Genomic DNA, 21,327 nt, shown 5'->3' on the forward strand with positions numbered 1-21,327 from the left:
CCTCTGGTCTGACTCAGCGGAGGCAGTTTCTTATGTTCTTATACCCCGAAAATTTTCCAAATTTCTCTATCAACTCTAGCAAACATGGAATGGTAATTTCTAGATTTCTCAAATAAAGCAGTATATCATCTGTATATGCAGAGACTGTGTATTCCCAATCTGTATGAGGAATACCCTGTATCTCCTTTGCTTGTTGAATGGCTAATAACAAGGGTTCTAATACAATATCAAAAAGCAAAGGAGATAATGGACAGCCTTGCCTAACCCCCCTCCGCAAAGTAAAACGCTCTGATAAATTATTATTAATATACAATCTTGCAGCAGGGGAGCTATACAATGTCTGAATCATTCGTATAAATCCTAACCTATACCAAAATCTTGCTTGACCCCATTTGATCATGATTGGCGTGTGTTTGTTATCTTTTATGCAGTTTGCTTTATACCTTAACCACTATGGACCCCTGAGGAAGGCGTGTTATCCGAAACACGGACCGTTTCGGGTCCCTTGGTTGGCTATAAGGTTGTATATGTTACTGCATTTACTAATAAACGCCTGCATCTTGTACATTATCTGCAGTCTGTTCGTTGTTTTCTGGTTGCTGCTGTTTACTGCAGACTACGTTGGATTTTCTTTAGACCATTGACATTTAATGAAAAAATTTTAATCTCCATCTAATTCCAAATACATAATCCAACAATAATATTTCAAATTAGGTAAAGTAATATGATTAAGGAAAAATTATGTTCTTACCTGTTAATTTTCTTTCCCTTAGACGCAGCAGATGAATCCAGAGACCAATGGGATAGCTCACATCTACCAGCAGGCGGAGATAGAGAAACTGATTAACAGGTGGTCCTATTGGCTGGTACTCCTCCTGTTTATCCAGTATAGCTCCTTGCCCAAGCATCCGTAACCATCAATAGGCATAGCATGTAAAAAACTTCTTTCCCATAACAAATCTCAAAATGCAATAATACAGAAAACAACCTGCCATAATAACAAACTGCGAAAGTTGCAAAAGAAAAAACCAAGAGACAATATCCAGAAAGGGTGGGGCTCTGGATTCATCTGCTGCGTCTAAGGGAAAGAAAATTAACAGGTAAGAACATAATTTTTCCTTCCCTAGCAACAGCAGCAGATGAATCCAGAGACCAATGGGATGTAGCAAAGCAATCCTCAATCTGGGTGGGAAGCAAACGCCGCCTCCGCAACAACCGAAGCACAAAATGCCCCTACCGCATGTGCCCCCACATCCAAGCAGAAATGCGGAGAGAAAGCACTCTCGGAAGACCAATTAGCCGCGAGACAAATCTCCTCCAAGGAAAAGACCTCTGGGCCGAGCCCAAAAAGTAGCCATCGCTCCGGCGGAATGGTCATGAAGTTCTTTCGCCACCCGCTTCCCTGCCAGCAAGCAAGCATAAAGAATGTCCTACTGGACCCATTGAGCGATGGAGGCTTCGGACGCCGCCATACGTTTGAGGCGTCCCTTGAAGAATACAAAAAGGAGATATAAACAACTAAAAGTCGTTAGAAACCGAGCTCGCGGAGAACGCTACGTACGTATCAAAAAATGCAGTGAATAAAAGCACTACTCCCAATTTCTCCTCCCAGGAAGAAGGAAGGAAAAGCGAGCATGACATAAAAGAAAGGATGACACCCCCCTAGAAAGAAATATTGGTACCATCCGAACTGATACCCCATATTTCGGAAATCAGAAATAGGAATCCCTGTTGAACAAGAAATCCCCTGCAACATAGAAAACTGCAGAGCTGAAGCCATGGCCACAAGAAACCCCATGTTCAACGGCACAGCCCTTTAGAGTCCCAAAAGACAAGGATGAAATGAAGCCTTCGGTAAACTGAGAAGAAGTACATGAAGATTGTACTCCAAACCGGGCTTTCTAAGAGGTGCATGAATATACTGCACTCTGTTTAGGAACTGAACTACATGAAGCTGAGAAGTAAGCGAAGAGCAATATACCTAGCCCTTGTAACAAGCCAAGAATGGCACTAGAAGCTGAAGGGAATTGAACTCTAAGCCCTCGGCAATACACTTGTGCCAAAAAAGTTCAAACGTTAAGAAGCACCCAAGAAAGGAAAAACCTCTAAAAGGAAGCAGAAGCCACAGGAGAAGACGTCCGTAGCACCTGGATAAGAGAAGAAACAACCTGCTTCGCATAACCCTTACACGTCAGCCAAGATTTTTCAAAAAACTAGGTCGTAATACTAAAGTAGTACAAATATCCATGTTGATCGGACCCTAAGCGAGCAAAGCCGGAGATACCAGGAAACTTCTTAGTCCGGCTGTCGAAAGACTCATCAAATCCGCATAGTAAGGATGGCGCCACCAATCCAGAGATTCTACAAATACTGTGCCCGGAAAGCGAGCTCGAGATGGCAAATCCAAGCCATCATCAGCCAGCGGAAAACACTGAAAAAGAGAAGGCAGAGGCGAGAAAGGAGCCATGCAGCTACCCCCTCTAACTCCCACTCTCTGGGCCCGCCGAAGAAGCTAGGAAGCTTAGAATTGAGAGACGAGGCCATGAGGTCTAGGTCAAGGAGATCTCACGTCCATAAAAAGAGCTAGAACGCCTGAGCCACAAATCTCAATATCCAGGATGCAGAAGATTACACTATTACTAACATGCACACTTTCCAGAGCGTACACACTAACATACAAGAAATGGGCCATGCTCAGATTCCGCGGAGAGAAAGTCTATCCAAACTCTTATCCTGATCCATAAAAGGATCTGCCAACAGAAGACGAAGATGAGAGTCTACCCATTGAAGCAGACCAACTTCATCTGCCAACTGAGTACAACACCTACTGCCCAAGCTGTAGAGAAATACCCCCATCCTAATACTGACCAAAAGGACCCTCAGCGGCAATCCGGAAGAATGATCTGAAGCTCCAGAAAGGTAGCCTGACCCTGCTCAAGAGTAGAAGAATGAACAAATACTGAGTCGCCTCTGAAGACCAGTCTCCTGGAGCTGAGGATGGAAGCCACCGAGCCCCCCAATCCGACAGCCCGGGATGGTCGGTGGTCATGAGCTAGTCCAGCAAAGACCGAGGCATGCCTTGAAAAGAGAAATCGCGCTGAGCCACCAAATCATACAGAGCGATGCAGGAGGAACATACCAAATAATTGGAGCCCTGAGATACCAGGAACCACCGGAACAAAAGCGACTGCTGTAGCGTAAGAAGGGGAAAGCAAGCCGAAGTTCCCAGTGGAGTCAGCAATATGGATCCCAGAAACTGTACAGAATCCCATACTCTTGGTCATGGTAAGCGAAGAAGAATACCAATCTGAGACCGAGACCCCATGCCCAAGTCTCCGGAAAGAAACACATGTCTCTCCTATATGATTAAAAACATTACCCCGATATACCTATAAATAGTACAGGAGAAAAGAGCGCTGTGCAAATTCAAAGATGCACGTGTAAAGAACTGAGGAAGATACCACCCTTTTCGTGTCAGTCAAATGGCCCGACTGGAAGTCATCCGAATCAAGCAGGCAGTCAAGAAGAAATTAGATGAATCGCCTGGTAGCGCCAAAACGGTACCACCGCCCACATCACCTAAACGTTCGTGAAGCCTTGGGTAGGCGAAATGGCATGTGCCAAAACCGAAGAGACAGGCAAACCAAGTGCCGATTCAGAGTCCATAGAGAAAATGTAAATATACTCCCAGGTTGTCTTCAGAAATGTGTAACCCCGAGAAACTAATTCAGCAGAATGGGATCCAGCCTGCCCAATGCCCCCGTCTCGGGCACCATGCAGTAAATGGAACAACGTCCCTTAGTTCCCGAAGAACTACAAGAACTGTCCTGAGGACCAGCAACACTGAAAAGGGAAACACAAAACATAGAGACTCCAAGAACGAACTGGAAACCTGATGAGGTTGCAAAGATGCAAGCATCCTGAAAAATCTTCACAGCCCCTTGACCAGACATTATAGTGTCTTCTCCCTCATGAGAAAGCCTGAAGAGTCATTGGAAGAAGTCAAGATCCCCTCAGAATGAAGTGCAGAAGGTCAGGGAATGGCAGGATGAGACTGTAGGATCTGCAAGAAGATTTTCCTAGGAAAAATCAAGTTTCACAATGTAAAGAGGAATATACTGGAACCATGAAAACAGTACTAACCCCATGCAACATGAGCGAAATACGTATGTCCTTTAAAGTGAATACGTACTAGACTCAATCAAGATGCTGCATCTACCGCCCCGTGGAAAACAACAGCATCCTTACAGGTATCAGACAAAGCTCACATCGCTAATGAGAGCTTCAGGGATGAGGCTAACAGCCACATAGCGTGTGATCCTCCGCGGGTTTGATAGAATAGGTAACTGGCTCCTGGTTAAAAGAAGCTGTACAGCCCTTCCTGTCTGGTCGGGGGGCCCGTCTAGCATGTGCCATGAGAAAATGGTGACAGGAGAAACCAGCGTGATAAGCATGGAAATCTGAAGTCCAGGCCCCCTCAGAAATAGAGAAAGAGAGTCCTGGCCGCAGGAAGATGCACAGTGTCATTATGCCCATAGAGACAGCCCGAACTTGGAAACTGTTTGTACTACCTTTAGGCATATATATCCTGTGCCACTACTCACACATGCAACTCAGCACAGAGGCCCAAATAAGGACAGTTACCAACAGACAAAGGCTCAATCTGCAGGGACCCCAAGAGAGACAATGAGATACCTGTGTGAAATACAGGGCACTATCTTACTGCTGATCTCACTGTGCCGTGAGTTGCCGTATGTCGCCCCATTCCAGAGACAAACCGAGACTGGGTGACCTAGCACAGGTCAGAGTCTCTCTGGTAAACCCCTTGAGTGCTAACCCCAGAGTCCGATTAAACAAGCAGCTTCCTTCAAGGGAGTACAGCAGGAACACAGACATAGACATATAAATCTGCCCAAGCTTGTCCCAAAGCTGGTAAAACACATACAACTTGTCTGAACCGGAAAGGAGAGAAGCCCCGGTATACCCTGACCAAAGTCAGCTGGAAACAAACTACCGGAACGCTGCATCTCTCCCGCCATCGCCGGAGACCCAAGCGCACGCCTGATTCTCGCTGACACGTGGCCGCTGCATCAGCGCTCCTAGAAACATAGTCGGATTCGAGCCCCGCAAAATTTACCCTGCCGCGGCTTGCATAGAAAGAAAATCAGACTTGGGGAATAACCAGAAGAACGCCGGAAAAAACATGTCCCATCTCATGCGTGCTGCTATAAACCGGCATCTGCACAATCAGCTGCACATGGCCGTGACAAACACCGATGAAAGAGAACCTCAGAATAAACAGGACTATTGCTGCACTGAAACCCAACAATGAGAACAAGTACGAGCAGGAAATCGCATCGCTACTGCCGCGCTGTAACCAACAAGGAAACCAAGCGCGTGCATGCAAAGGGCGGGAAGTCCCGGCTCCCTCCACGGATTTCTAGTCATAAAACTTAGCCTCAATAAAATATCCATACCTTAAATGTACGATGACCGAACCCACAGTACTAAGACTCCCAAACAGAACCTGAAGTTCAAACAACCGTAAAAGCCAGACATATTCACAAGCTTGTTGTTAAGGCCGGTTGAAGCCAGTTTGCAGCAAAAGCATGGCAGAATGTAGCAACTGTGGTCTTTTTTTTTTTTTACACAGAGAAGGGAAAGAAGAAAAAAAATTGAGACCCAGGCAGACCCTCTAGCAATGGAGGGAGGGTGAGGCAGGGACCTGGGGGGGCCCAGGTGTAACCCCTAAAGCCAGCACCGTTCAGCCGGACACCCCTGTCTCACTGAAGAGAAAATCTCAACAGGAGAAACAGAATGGCAGTCTCACTGAAGAGAAACCTCAACAGGAGAAAATAAAGTTCCAGTCACAGCCAGAATTCAAGAGCTAGTTGAATAGCGACCTTTTCCTGCTGGGAGATAGAGAATACTGGATAAACAGGAGGAGTGCCAGCCAGTAGGACCACCTGTTAATCAGTTTCTCTATCTCCGCCTGCTGGTAGATGTGAGCTATCCCATTGGTCTCTGGATTCATCTGCTGCTGTTGCTAGGGAAACACCATTACACTGTTTATACAATTAAAAAAAACAAATTTCCCCTTTTCAATTGTTTCTTTCTCTACCCCTTCTCCTACCCTCCCACCCCAAATCATTATATCCACCCTTACCCATCCCCCCGGATAATGATGAAAACTTGGAAACGCACATATGGATTCAGGTTATGAAAAACCACCAACAGGATAAAATAATCTCATAAAACTATCTTAAACTATCCAAATCTATTTATGAATCTTTGGTAAAAATAGTAATTCAACTACTGAATTCATACTTTTAGAAAAATCTGGAGAATTCCATTTACATAAAATAATAATAAAAATACATATTATTATGAAAATGAATATCTAAAATCATATACCCTATATTACATATTTAATATAGATCTTAAATAATTCCTGAGTTATATTATAATTAAGATTAATCACAGGAATAAAAAGAAATCTTAAATTCTTATGAAATCCATAAATCTTATACCACTATAATCAAACTAAAAATTATAATTTATATCCATTTTTAACATTACAGTTTAAAACATATCTTAAATTAATAATACTATAATCATTCACTTGTTCATATTACTTGTACGTGCATTCTAAAAAAAATAGTTTGGTACTTCTGACTCTTCATAAACTACTTAATAAATAAATCTTGTTTAGAATCAGATAAATTTTGAATTCTAATTTCCTTTCCCTTAAATTCATTTTAAAAGGATGATATCAAATTTTTCCTCTAGGCAGTTACCCTATATGGCTAAAAATTCAAGTCAATCTACTTAAATTTCTGAAGACCTGTAATTATATATTGCATTAGACTCAGTTTTCCATCTTCCTTTCTCGATTCCTTACGAACTAGAACTCCAGGCCCAACGTATTAGTATTCTAAGATACTAGGCCCTGCTGTAGATGAAACCACACTATCAGAGATCCTCTTAAACTCGCTGCTTAAGCTAAGTAGCCATTCTCTCCATAGTCCATCCGATGCCTCGAATCCTGTAGTCAGACATCTATTCCCATACTTAAAGCATCATGTCAGTTGTTCAGAGCTAATATCCTGAACTCAAAATCACTAACATCCCCACGGGCACCGATAGTTGAACGAAAATTGCTTCTCAATGCTCCGATCTGATCAAGTCATTTGCAACGGACCTGACACCCATATTCCCTTTGATATATGAAGCATCCATTTAAGTTCAAGAGATCGCACAGAAAAAAACATATACAATGTTTTGATCCTTAAATGACAGCGGTGGGGTAACATATTAGGAAAGGATAAAACACACTTTATGTGTAACGCCAGTTGTAGGAATATCTCAACGTAACCACAAGAGGAGGTGTTTCTTATCCTGTATTAAACACTGACAGGACACTTCCCTCTAATGGTTATACAATAACCAGGCTATCTTTCAGGTGGAGAATATCATTACTGTTTTGATTTATCAAATTCAAACGTCAAATCCATTCTTCTTGCTAGACATCAGAGATATTTGCATATAGCATGAACAATCTAAAGACTTTGTTCTGAAGAAAACCATTTGAAATAGTTAATTTAAAATTAGTTCCATATGCATAACAAAATCATTACATAGGGATATCATCTAATTTTCAATTGAAAAAAAATATGAAAAATAAAATAACCAAAAAAAAAAAAGGCATGAATCTTGTTTGTCGGAAGGCTGCAGGTTAGAGTCCAGGAGCTGGAGGGACTCTGCTCAATAGAGGAACAGTGTGGGGAAACGGAGGAGACTACCAGAGAGAGCCACATCTCAGAACAAGTCAGAGAGCTCGAGAAGTACATAGAGGAGGCCTGGCAGATGGCAGAGGCACAGGACCACCAGCGTATCAGACGGGAACCGGCAGCTGGAGGTCAGGAACCAACAAACACCATGGGAGTGGGACCTAGCGTAGGGTCTGAAAATGCAGATGATGGTACCCAGCAGGACCTGGCGGAAGGACCAGCGGAGATCCAGCAGAGCCCGGAGGACACGGACCTGAGACCAGAGAGACATCTGAGGAAGGGGAAATCTGCTGTTGTAGTAGGAGACTCAATCCTGCGAGAAGTGGACAGTCACATTGCCGGAGGAAGGGAGGACCGACTAGTGACATGTCTCCCGGGGGCAAGAACAACGGACGTCATCAGCAGAATTGATAGAATCCTGGAGGGAGCCGAGACAGAGGAGACGGCAGTTGTAATCCACATTGGAACCAACGACGTCAGCAGGAAAAATTTCAACCGGACTACACTGACTGAGCAGTTCAGGATCCTGGGGCGGAAACTGAAGCTGAGATCAAATAGGATAGCCTTCTCGGAGATCCTACCAGTACCGAGAGCAGACGCAAGAAGACAGAGCGAACTACAAGAAATGAACGGATGGCTGAGGAGATGGTGCGAGGAGGAGGGATTCCACTTTGTTCGAAACTGGACGACCTTCTTGGGGAAGAACAAGCTCTACAGGAGAGATGGACTGCACCTGAGCACAGCTGGGACGAGGCAGCTGGCAAGAAACATCCAGGGATGTTGGTGAGTCCCTGGACATCGTCTATCTGGATTTCAGCAAAGCATTTGATAGCGTGCCACACCGCAGATTGCTGAACAAGATGAGTTCTTTAGGTTTGGGCGACACTTTAACAAAATGGGTTGGGAACTGGCTTGGAGGTAGGCTTCAGAGGGTGATGGTGAATGGCACTCCCTCCGAGATGTCAGAGGTGATAAGTGGAGTGCCACAGGGCTCCGTCCTAGGCCCGATCTTGTTCAACATCTATATAAGAGACCTGACAGAAGGGCTTCGAGGTAAAATAACATTGTTTGCCGATGATGCCAAACTGTGCAATGTAGTGAGCAAAAGCACAACAGACAAAAAAGCAATGACAGACGATATGGTGCATGACTTACTTCTGCTGGAGCACTGGTCTAGGTCCTGGCAACTCAGTTTCAATGCCAAAAAATGCAAAGTCATGCACCTGGGAAGCCAGAATCCATGCAAGATCTACACCCTAAATGGCGAGATCCTGACAAGAACTGTAGCAGAAAGAGACTTGGGAGTGATTGTCAGGGAAGACATGAAGTCGGCAAACCAAGTGGAGCAAGCTTCATCCAAAGCAAGGCAAATCATAGGTTGCATACGCAGGAGTTTCATCAGCCGTAAACCTGAAGTCATTATGCCACTATATAGATCCATGGTGAGACCGCACCTGGAGTACTGTGTGCAATTCTGGAGGCCGCATTACCGCAAGGATGTGCTGAGACTGGAGTCGGTCCAGAGAATGGCCACCAGGATGGTCTCGGGACTCAGGGAGCTCCCGTACGAGGAGCGGTTGGGGAATTTGCAGCTCTACTCACTCGAGGAGCGTCGAGAGAGGGGAGACATGATCGAGACATTCAAATATCTCACGGGCCGCATCAAGGTGGAAGAAGACATCTTCTTCTTCAAGGGTCCCGCGGCAACAAGGGGGCATTCGTGGAAAATCAAGGGCGGGAAACTGCACAGTGACACTAGGAAGTTCTTCTTCACTGAAAGGGTGGTTGATCGCTGGAATAGTCTTCCACTTCGGGTTATTGAGGCCACCAGTGTGGCGGATTTTAAGGCCAGATGGGATAGACATGTGGGATCTATCCGCAAAGATAGATAGTGAGGATCACTGGGGTGGGCAGACTTGATGGGCCTTGGCCCTTATCTGCCGTCTATTTCTATGTTTCTATATGTTTCTAAAACGCCATAGACCTAGCTTTAAACTGAAGAGAAGGGGAAAGCCGGAAGTCGATCTGGCCTCGACACACCGGACATTGGTATCAAAAAATGATACCGAACAAGGACATTGCAAAAGAGAGCTTGGGACCGAGTGGGATCTTTTGGACAAAGGGACTGAGAGAAAATTCTTGGGCAAAGGGACTATGAGAGGCTTCTTGGATAAAGGGACTGAGGGGACACTTTTGGGCAAAGGGACCGAGTGGGAACTCTTGGACAAAGGGGCTGAGAGGGACTTTTTGTACAAAGGGACTGAGGAGACACTTTTGGGCAAAGGGACCGAGTGGGAACTCTTGGACAAAGGGGCTGAGAGGGACTTTTTGGACAAAGGGACTGGGAGGGAACTTTTAAACAAAAGGGCTGAGTGGAAATCTTCAGAAAAAAGGCCCACAGATGCAATGCAGGGGCCCAGTGCACAAACGAGCCTAACAGGCATGGTTGAAAGAGAACAATGGGAGCAAGAGGACCATCCAAAAAAGGAGATACTGGATGGGGGCAAAACGGACACGCCACGGGAGGTGGATGACCGAGTAAAGGCAAGCCAGGTGGGAGCGCCGAGCCATGGAAAGAAAATAGCAGGGCGGGCGACAAATCAGGACCTATATTGCCTCTACACAAATGCGAGGAGCCTCAGGGCCAAAATGGGAGAGCTGGAAATTATAGCCAGTCAAAAAGCCCTGGACATAATTGGAATCACAGAAACGTGGTGGGCTGAGGATAATAAATGGGATGTGGTCATACCAGGGTACAAACTTTACAGGAGAGACAGGACACACAAGAAGGGTGGAGGAATAGCGCTATACATAAAAGACTCCATACCCTCAACCAAAATGGAAACAGCAGTAAGGTCGGAAGGCTTGGAATCAATATGGGTTAAGCTACCAGGAGGATCTGGAGCAGACATCAAATTGGGTCTATACTATCGTCCGCCTGGCCAATCGGAAGAAATCGACCGGGACCTGGAGACGGAACTGCGGCAGGTATGCAAAAATGGAAGTGTGGTGGTGATGGGAGACTTCAACTACCCTGGGATAGACTGGAGTATCGGGCACTCAAGTTGCGAGAGAGAGACCAAATTCCTGGAAGCCACGAGGGACTGCTTCCTGGAACAGCTGGTCATGGAACCTACACGAGGAGAAGCTACTCTTGATCTAATCTTCAGTGGACTGGGGGGACCTGCAAAGGAAGTAGCGGTATTAGACCCACTGGGAAACAGCGATCACAACATGATCCAGTGCAGACTAGAACTGGGATCATCCAGGGTGAAAAGAACCACAACAACAGCGCTCAACTTCAGAAAAGGGAATTATGATGCAATGAGGAAAATGGTGGGGAAGAAACTCAACGGCAGCACAAGGAAGGTAGAGTCCGTAGAAAGCACCTGGACCCTGCTCAAGCGTACGGTGCACGAAGCACAGAACCTGTACGTCCCCAGGTTCAGAAAAGAGTGCAAGAAAAATCGAATAAAGAACCCAGCATGGATAACGGCAGCTGTAAAAAAGGCGATCAGTAACAAGAAAGCATCGTTCAAAAAATGGAAACAGGATCAAACGCAGGCCAACCAAAAGGAACACAAGGAAAGCCAGAAGGAGTGCCACCGAGTGGTTAGGAGAGCAAAGAGGGAATATGAAGAGAGACTAGCGGGAGAGGCAAAAAATTTCAAATCATTCTTCAGGTACGTAAAGGGGAAGCAACCAGCGAGGGAGGAAGTGGGGCCCTTGGATGATGGGGATAGAAAGGGAGTAGTGAGGGAGGAAAAAGAAATAGCTGACAAGTTAAATGACTTCTTTACGTCGGTCTTCACGAGGGAGGACACATCCAACATTCCGGAACCAGAGGAAATAGAAAATGGAGATCAAGATAACAAGCTGGTCAAATTAGAGGTGAGCCAGGAGGATGTCCTCAGGCAGATAGACAAGCTAAAGAGCGACAAGTCGCCAGGTCCGGATAGCATTCACCCAAGGGTGCTCAAGGAATTAAGAAACGAAATAGCAGAGACACTTCAGCAAATATGCAACCTATCCCTAAAAACTGGAGAGATCCCGGAGGACTGGAAAATAGCTAATGTCACGCCCATCTTCAAGAAGGGTTCGAGGGGCGACCCGGGAAACTATAGGCCGGTAAGCCTCACATCGGTCCCGGGAAAGATGATGGAGGCACTGATTAAGGACAGCATCTGTGACCATATCGAAAAAAATGGACAGCTAAGGTCGAGCCAGCATGGGTTCTGCAAGGGTAGGTCGTGCCTCACAAACTTGTTGTACTTCTTTGAGGGGGTAAACAACCAGGTGGACAAAGGAGAACCCATAGACATAATTTACCTAGACTTCCAGAAAGCCTTCGATAAGGTACCACATGAGCGGTTGCTCAGGAAGCTATGGAACCATGGGGTGCACGGGGAGGTCCACCGATGGATCAAAAACTGGCTGGCAGACAGGAAGCAGAGGGTTGGTGTAAAGGGCCATTACTCGGACTGGCAAGGGGTCACGAGCGGGGTTCCTCAAGGATCGGTGCTGGGACCGCTCCTGTTTAACATATTCATTGACGACCTGGAGGAGGGAACAAAATGCGAGGTCATCAAATTTGCAGATGACACCAAACTATTCAGCAAGGTTGAAACCACGGTTGACTGCGAGAATCTCCAAAGGGATCTTACGACATTGGAAGAATGGGCGAAAAAGTGGCAAATGAGCTTCAATGTTGGGAAATGCAAGGTCATGCATATAGGGAGAAGGAACCCGATGTTCACTTACAAAATGGGGGGATCAATGCTAGGGGTCAGTAATCTGGAAAGAGACTTGGGAGTGATGGTAGACACGACATTGAAGGCGTCGGCACAATGCGCCACAGCCTCGAGGAAAGCAAACCAAATGTTAGGTATCATTAAGAAGGGTATCTCGACCAGAACGAAGGAAGTCATCCTGCCACTGTACCGGGCTATGGTGCGCCCGCATCTGGAATACTGTGTACAGTACTGGTCACCGTACCTCAAAAAGGACATGGCAATGCTTGAGGGAGTCCAGAGAAGAGCAACTAAACTGATTAAGGGTATGGAAAACCTTACATACACTGACAGACTGAAGAAGCTGGGGTTGTTCTCCCTGGAAAAGCGGAGACTCAGAGGAGATATGATAGAGACCTTCAAGATCCTGAGGGGCATCGAAAAGGTTGACAAAGACAGATTTTTCAATTTGAAAGAAACCACAAGAACAAGGGGTCACTCGATGAAATTGAAGGGGGACAGGTTTAAAACAAACGCAAGGAAGTACTTTTTCACACAGAGGGTGGTGGACACATGGAACACCCTTCCGGAGGCCGTGATAGGAAATAACACAGTACAGGGTTTCAAGGAAGACCTGGATAGGTTCCTGGAAGACAAAGGGATTGAGGGGTACAGATAAGAGCAGTGGAAGGTTTAGAGATAACTGTAGAGGTAGGCAATAAAATTAGTCAGGGACCGCTGACCAGGCAATATGCCTGATGGGCCGCCGCGTGAGCGGACCGCTGGGCTGGATGGACCTCTGGTCTGCCCCGGCGGAGGCGACTACTTATGTACTTATGATCTTTTTCTTTCAAACAACCAAAATATAAAAGGTTATGGCAAAAATTATATACTAAACAACTAAAAAACAAGGAGAACTTCATATTTGAAAAAACTTTCAACCATAGAGGTGCACAGAACCTTGAAAAAGGTGGTGAAATCACAGACCGGGGACAAACCCCTGTAAGTGTTTCAATGCTCTATCATCACATCATCTTTGTTGGTAGAAATAATTCTTTAAAAGACTTGTGAGATGAAATTAACTGTGATAACAAAACTCTATAATCAATGGTGTCTTTAATGTTTCAAATGTTTGAAAAAACTTAGACTTAGCTTGCACGGGTAGATAGGAAGCAGTCTCACTCATTTGTAAAGAAATTATAAACATTAACAAATAAAAAAATAAAAAATAATAATAATTTCCATCACCTGCTGTCTCAAAAGTCTGAAAATTAAAGGACGCGGTCCCTGTTGTTGATTAGACCTCCTTGCAGGGATTCTGTGCGCCCTTTCAAATTCAAGTGGAAATTTCGTTTTAAGGGGCAGGATCTTAGGAAGGAAGTTTTCTAAGAATGCAATTGAGTCATTTTTTTCCACTCCCTCAGGAATCCCAATAATCCTCAAATTATTCCTTTTACCTCTATTAATACAGTCTTCCAAGTCTCTCGTTAGATTTTCGATTATTTTCTTGTCAATTTTGCATTGCTGTATTATATTTTCATTCATCTCCGTTCTTTTTTCTATTTGATCCATCTTTAGCTCCATGAGTTTCATCCTTTTGTTAAGGTTAGCTACCTCCTCCTTGACTTCTTGCAGGGTTTTTGAATTTTTTGAAACAATTTCTTTTATTTGTCGAAGTTCCGCAAAAATATCATTACGATCTTCCTTTGGCAGCGGTACCAACGTGGGAGTCACCGGCTCTGGTTTTGATCACTTTGCGTTGCTTGAAGTTGAACCCGACATTTCTCCTTTTTGTTGTTTATTTGAAGCCATATTACACTACCAATATTACATATAGAGGAAGCTAAATTTAATATTTATAGCTTAATTTATCCGTTTGTAGATCCTGTTCGTACGGAGCTGCTCATTTACTCTTCCATTCGGCTGCGCATCCAAACCACGCCCCCCATAATAAAATATTTCCTAACATTTCTTTCAATTATATAAAGATCAAATTCTACCCCCCCCATCTTGGACATGTACTATTAAGGGAAAAATGGAATCTATTCATTACAATAATTTGTTAAAGGCTCCCAAAACATCCTGAAATTTTCTTAAATACCCCTGCTGTGTAGCTATTACTCTTTCCATTTTATATGACATAAAGAATTCCACCAGAAACTATAGTTCAATCTATTCCAATTCTTCCAATTACTTGTAATCTGTTGTATGGCAACCTCTGTCATAATAAGTAAAAGCTTATTATTTTTTGAAGATATTTGGCTCTTAGCCCTCATTGACATGCCAAATAACAGTATCATAGGATAATGCCACCGGATTTTCTAACAAACAATTTATTTGGCCCCATATTGATTTCCAAAAAGCCAAATAAATGGACAATCCATAATAATAAAATGCTAGAGCGCGCATGCGCTCTCGAAAATTAGTGCGGTGTGGCGCCGTGAGGTGTGCTTCTGTGGCAACATTCTAACCTCACGGCGCATGCGGAGGCTGAAGGCGCGCGACTGTGCTCTCTCCCTGCCTCGGCGCGTCACCGCACGCCCTCACTCACCGCTGCCTCTCACTCGCTGCCTGCCCGCGTCCTCGCCGTGTCACCTCACTCGCCGCCGCCGATCCTCTTCAGAGCAGCCTGCGATCGTGCCCGGCTTTAAAGAACCTCGCAGGCCGCTCTCCAACCTCAGTAGCACGCTCCCTCTGACACACAGGATCGCATCAGAGGGAATGTGCTACCGAGTTGGAGAGCAGCCTGCGAGGTTCGCTAAAGCCGGCCACCACGATCGCAGGCTGCTTTGAAGAGGAGCAGGCCAGAAGACGCCGGGATGGAGGGGAGGGTAAGAAGGGGATCAATACCGGGAGCCAGAGGGAAAGGGGGCTGCTTTGGGGGGAGGGGTGTGCTGGGGGGAAGACAGAAGAGGGCCATGGAGAGAGAGTTAGGGAGAGGGATTGTAGCACCCATTAATGTAACGGGCTTAAAGACTAGTAGAATAATAAAAGATCTAAAGTCCCTGCTTCAAGATGACAATGCCAACATCTATTAGACTTAGAGCTATCCAACTTTTGTAAACGAACTGGGGTCCAGAATGCTCTATGTAACAGAAAAAAACAAATTTCTCATAGATACAGACATCTTTTTTGAAATATATGTTTGTTTTAGACACGGCTGTTAGGCAAGGGGCACACACATGCAACTGCTCAAATTAAAGCAAACCACTTCTATCAGTGAAGTCACTGACAGCTCCAGACCTAATGCATGGTAAGAGGTGGACATTCCTTGTTGTGCAATACACAAAGTGCTCTCTGAATGGGCCATTTGGCCTTTATTTGCTGTCATGTTTCTATGTTTAATACTAATGAGCTCCTTGTACTGCATTTGCATAAGATTCTCAGTGGCTGCTACCGCAATTGGTAAAAGCCCTCAAGAATCCTTTTGCGCATCGTAGGCTGTGTTAACTTTCAAGTAAAACTGGCTACAACCAGTCTTACTTGCATGGCAAGTTTTTGAGCATCAGGGAGCCTAAATGAGCTTTGGATCCATTAGGGGCATGTGCAGGCATGCATATGCCACATCTAGTTTTACAATTTGTTTGTCGTTTTACAGTATGGTTTACTTTTTCAATATAAAAATAGGAAGAAAGGAAGCCAAAGTCTGCAGAGTAGATTTTAAGCTCTCCTTTCAAGTGTGGCCCCCTCCTGTTTTAACATGCAAAAACTGATCCCTCGATCTAGAATGGGGAAAATGGAAGTGTCAAATATCATTGTTCTTTCAGGCTTTAATAACACTAGCAAAAACTAATTATGCACAGAAGCTATGAACACAAAAGAAAATGTTAGATCTGCTCCAGTGACTCAACAAAAGAGAGGGGCTTCAGTGGTGTTATCGGTAATCCTAGAAATCAGAACACTTTACCCAATATTCATTCCTTGGAGGTCAGCGGTTATAAAACTACTGACTGCTGTGGACCGAATCTAACATGGATATTCAATGCCAGGGTCATGTCTGGGCCAGCCAACGACCTGAGAGTTATGTGGGTGCCAACTAATATTCAGTAGTAGCACCCGCATAGCTAAGCAGGCAAAGATAGTACTGGCCTTTTATGTGGTTCTATCTGACTGCTTAGCTATGCAGACACTGTCACTGAACATGGACAGTGCCTGCATAACTGACCTGGCACTGGAAAGTGCTTTGGTGATCAGAACAGACATTCAGCAGCATTGCCTGCTTAAGCATTGTTGAATATCAGTGGCTGCAATGCAAAGTGTGGTTTAAATGAGAAGGTGAATATTAATTCCATATTTACATTCATTCATCCATTTTACTCCCCCCCACCCCAACATATAGTACGTATAGAAAATTAAAGAAAGCTACAGAGAGCTTAGCCAGCCCAAACCAGATTAAAATTTCATCTATAACATTCTTATTTCAGAACAAGAAAAACACCAGGATTGTGAATGTCAAGTGGTTGGCTACCAGAATCTTATTAGTGTCTTTCTTGTTAAAAAATATGATCAGTAGAAACTAAAAGCCATCTGAAAACTGCCAATAATTAGTTTTCTGACTGCTGCCTTTGTAAAATAATGCATGCATACTTTCTACCTGAGCCAGATCCTGATGTTGAGAGGTCATAGATCAGATCTTGGAGTGTTTTATCTTTGGAAATATACATCTCACAAGAGGGATCCTCCATATCCAGCCTTTGTCGATTGTGATACATGCGCTGATGATGATGAAACAGGAAAAGTGCAGCAATCAAAACCATACAAACTAGGAATACAGGTACTGCAATTACAGCTGCCATCACCACAGGGCCCAGAGTAGAAGGAATCTCCTTGTCCTTTATGGGGCCTTCAACAGTTCAATGTTGTGGAAGATTAGAAAAGAAGAAAAATGCAGAAAAAAAACCCAAACATTAAAATGGAATTGAACGACTACACTGTGAATGCATTTAAATTCTTTTCAGATGGATGAAGATGAAATGATTCAAGATGGGTCACACATACTTCATTCCCTCCTAGACCTTAAAAATACTGCCCTAATTCTTAAAACTGGTTTCAAAATAGAGGAATCAAATCACACCTTACTACAGACATCAAGAAATGATTTCCACATTAGAGAATGACACGGTGACCCATTACCGCTGCTAAAGCAATGTTACTTACCGTAACAGTTGTTATCCAGGGACAGCAGGCAGCTATTCTCACTAGTGGGTGATGTCATCCGACAGAGCCCCGATACGGACATCTTGCAAGCATGTCTTGCTTGAAGAAACTCAGAAGTTTCGAGATGCCCGCACCGCGCATGCGCCAATGCCTTCCCGCCCGATGCTCCGGGCATGTCTCCTCAGTTCAGGTAGCTAGCAGAGAAGCCAACCCAGGGGAGGTGGGTGGGACGTGAGAATAGCTGCCTGCTGTCCCTGGATAACAATTGTTACGGTAAGTAACATTGCTTTATCCCAGGACAAGCAGGCAGGTATTCTCACTAGTGGGTGACCTCCAAGCTAACCTCAATGGGATGGAGGGAGAGTTGGCAACTTAGGAGAACAAATTTTGTAACACAGTTTGGCCAAACTGCCCATCCCGTCTGGAGAAAGAATCCAGACAATAATGAGAGGTGAACGTATGAACCGAGGACCAAGTGGCAGCCCTACAAATCTCCTCAATCGGTGTCGATCTGAGGAAGGCTACAGAGGCTGCCATTGCTCTGACCTTATGGGCTGTGACCTTACAGGGAAGGGGTAATCCAGCCTGGGCATAGCAGAAAGAGATACAAGCCGCCATCCAGTTGGAGATGGTGCGCTTCGATACAGGTCGTCCCAACTTGTTTGGATCAAAGGAGACGAAAAGTTGAGGAGCAGTTCTGTGTGGTTTGGTGCGATCCAAGTAGAAAGCCAAAGCACGTTTACAGTCCAGAGTGTGAAGAGCTGATTCTCCAGGATGAGAATGAGGCTTTGGAAAGAACACTGGAAGCACAATGGATTGGTTGAGGTGAAATTCAGAGACCACTTTAGGCAGGAATTTCGGGTGAGTACGGAGGACCACCTTGTCATTATGGAATACTGTGAAAGGTGGGTCCGCCACCAAGGCCTGAAGCTCACTGACCCTGCGAGCAGATGTGAGGGCCACCAGAAAACCACTTTCCAAGTGAGAAACTTTAGTGGAGCCTTGCTCAGAGGCTCAAAAGGAGGTTTCATAAGCTGAGAAAGGACAACATTTAGATCCCAAACCACTGGAGGCGGTTTGATAGGAGGATTGACATGAAAAAGTCCTTTCATAAATCTGGAAACCACAGGATGAGAAGAGAGAGGTTTCCCTTGTAGAGGCTGATGGAAAGCCGCAATAGCACTCAGGTGGACTCGTATAGATGTCGACTTGAGACCAGACTGAGACAGATGTAAAAGATAGTCCAAAACAGAGGATAGGGAGGCTCGCTGAGGCTCCTTAGAATTGGAAATACACCATGAAGAAAATCTAGTCCATTTTTGGGAGTAGCATTGACAAGTAGCAGGCTTCCTGGAAGCCTCCAAGACATCCCTCACCGCCTGGGAAAACTGGTGCGGAGTTACGTTGAGAGGAACCAAGCTGTCAGGTGGAGAGACTGCAGGTTGGGATGAAGCAGAGACCCCTGATGCTGAGTAAGCAGTGAAGGAAACACTGGAAGTAGGCACGGTTCCCTGCTGCTGAGTTGAAGTAGAAGGGAGAACCAAGGTTGCCTGGGCCACCGAGGAGCTATCAGAATCATGGTGGCATGGTCGGACTTCAGCTTGACCAGAGTCTTTTGAATGAGAGGGAATGGCGGAAATGCATACAGAAAGCGATTCCCCCAATTCAGCAGAAAAGCATCTGCCTCGAGGCGATGAGGAGCGTAGATCCTGGAGCAAAACTGAGGCAGCTTGAAATTGTGGGGAGCCGCAAAGAGGTCTATCTGAGGCGTTCCCCACTGAGCAAAGATCTGATGAAGGGGCTTGGAGTGGAGTGTCCATTCGTGAGGCTGGAGAAGACGACTCAGTTTGTCCGCCAAGACATTGTCCCTCCCCTGAATGTAGACAGCTTTGAGGAAGGTGTTGTGGCGAAACGCCCAATCCCAGACTCTGAGAGCTTCCTGGCAGAGGGAGGCCGAGCCCGTGCCCCCTTGCTTGTTGACATAATACATGGCGACCTGATTGTCGGTGCGAATGAGGACCACCATGTCGTGAAGCAGATGTTGAAAAGCTTGAAAAGCATTGAAGATGGCTCTGAGCTCCAGAAGATTGATTTGATGGAGTCGGTCCGCACAGGTCCAGAATCCCTGAGTGCGAAGCCCATCCAGATGAGCCCCCCAGGCATAGGTCGAGGAATCGGTAGTGAGAACCTTCTGATGAGGAGGAGTGTGAAACAGCAAACCTCTGGATAGATTCGAAGAGGTCATCCACCAAAGTAGAGACTGCCGAAGAGCAGGAGTGACTATGATGTGTCGAGTCAATGGGTCTAACACTTGAGTCCATTGAGAAGCTAGGGTCCACTGAGGAATTCTTTTTTTTTTTTTCCAATTCTTTATTCATTTTCATATCTCATAACAAGTATACAATAATCATTCAATATTCATACAATTCACTTGTATACTTCATATAATATTAAATCTTATATTATCCCCCCTCCCCCCTTCCCTTCCACACATATCAACATTTTATTTGAATCTCACACATTATACCCTCCCAATCCCATATCATATTATTCTTCTATAAAAAAAAAAGTGTCTAATCATTCGAATATTCAATCAATTGCCCCCAAATTTTTTAAAACTTGTCATAATTTCCTTTTTGCATAGCAAGAATTCGTTCCATTTTATAAATATAACATATAGAATTCCACCAAAAAGTATAGTTAAGTCTTGTATAATCTTTCCAATTTCTAGTTATATTCTGAATGGCAATTCCTGTCATAATCATTAGTAATTTATTATTATTTGCTGAAATTTGACTCTTTGCTCTCATCATTGTTCCAAACAAAATTGTATCATATGACATAGCAACTGGATTTTCTAGAAAATAATTAATTTGAGACCAAATTGACTTCCAGAAGGCGTTAATACAAGGACAATAAAAAATTAGATGATCAAAGTCCCTGCTTCTAGATTACAGTGCCAACATTTATTAGATCTAGGGAGCCTGGCAAAGGGCGTCACATGAACTGTAGAGGCCATGTGGCCCAGGAGGACCATCATGTGTCTCGCTGAGATGGACTGGCGAGAAGATACAGACTGGCAGAGACGAAGAAGAGCATCCATGCGCTGAGGAGGAAGGAATGCTCGAAGCAGGATGGTGTCCAGTACCGCCCCGATGAAGGGAAGGGACTGGGTAGGCTGCAGATGAGATTTGGGAAAATTGATCTCGAAGCCCAGGCTCTGCAGGAAGCAGATCGTGGTCAAGGTCGCCGAAATGACCCTTGGAGCTTACGGGGCCTTGATGAGCCAGTCGTCGAGGTATGGAAATACCTGAATACCCCTGTTCCGGAGTGCAGCGGCCACCACCACCAGACACTTCGTGAAGACTCTGGGAGACAAGACGAGGACAGGCCGAATGGAAGCACTCGATACTGCAGATGTAGATGTCCCACCTGAAATCTGAGGAACTTGCGGGAGGCCGGATGAATGGGAATGTGAGTGTAGGCCTCCTTGAGATCCAGAGAGCATAACCAGTCGTTCTGCTCGAGGAGAGGGTAGAGAGAAGCAAATGTCAGCATGCGAAACCTCTCCTTGACTAGGAATTTGTTGAGGGCCCTGAGGTCCAAAATGGGTCGCAGGTCGCCCGTCTTCTTCGGAACAAGGAAGTACC

General features: G+C 45.1%; 1 protein-coding gene across 2 annotated transcripts in view; it reads right to left on the reverse strand.

Annotated features, from left to right (window-relative positions):
• The window catches only part of ACVR1B (activin A receptor type 1B), a 142,230-nt gene that overhangs the window by 55,403 nt on the left and 65,500 nt on the right, over positions 1-21,327 (reverse strand). For both annotated transcript variants that reach the window (XM_033938064.1, XM_033938065.1), the window contains exon 3: positions 17,115-17,363. In XM_033938064.1, coding sequence (XP_033793955.1) covers positions 17,115-17,363 — 249 coding nt within the window. The remainder of the gene's footprint in view (positions 1-17,114; positions 17,364-21,327) is intronic.

The sequence above is a fragment of the Geotrypetes seraphini genome, chromosome 3 (assembly GCF_902459505.1).
Source record: "Geotrypetes seraphini chromosome 3, aGeoSer1.1, whole genome shotgun sequence".
Lineage (NCBI taxonomy): Eukaryota > Metazoa > Chordata > Amphibia > Gymnophiona > Dermophiidae > Geotrypetes > Geotrypetes seraphini.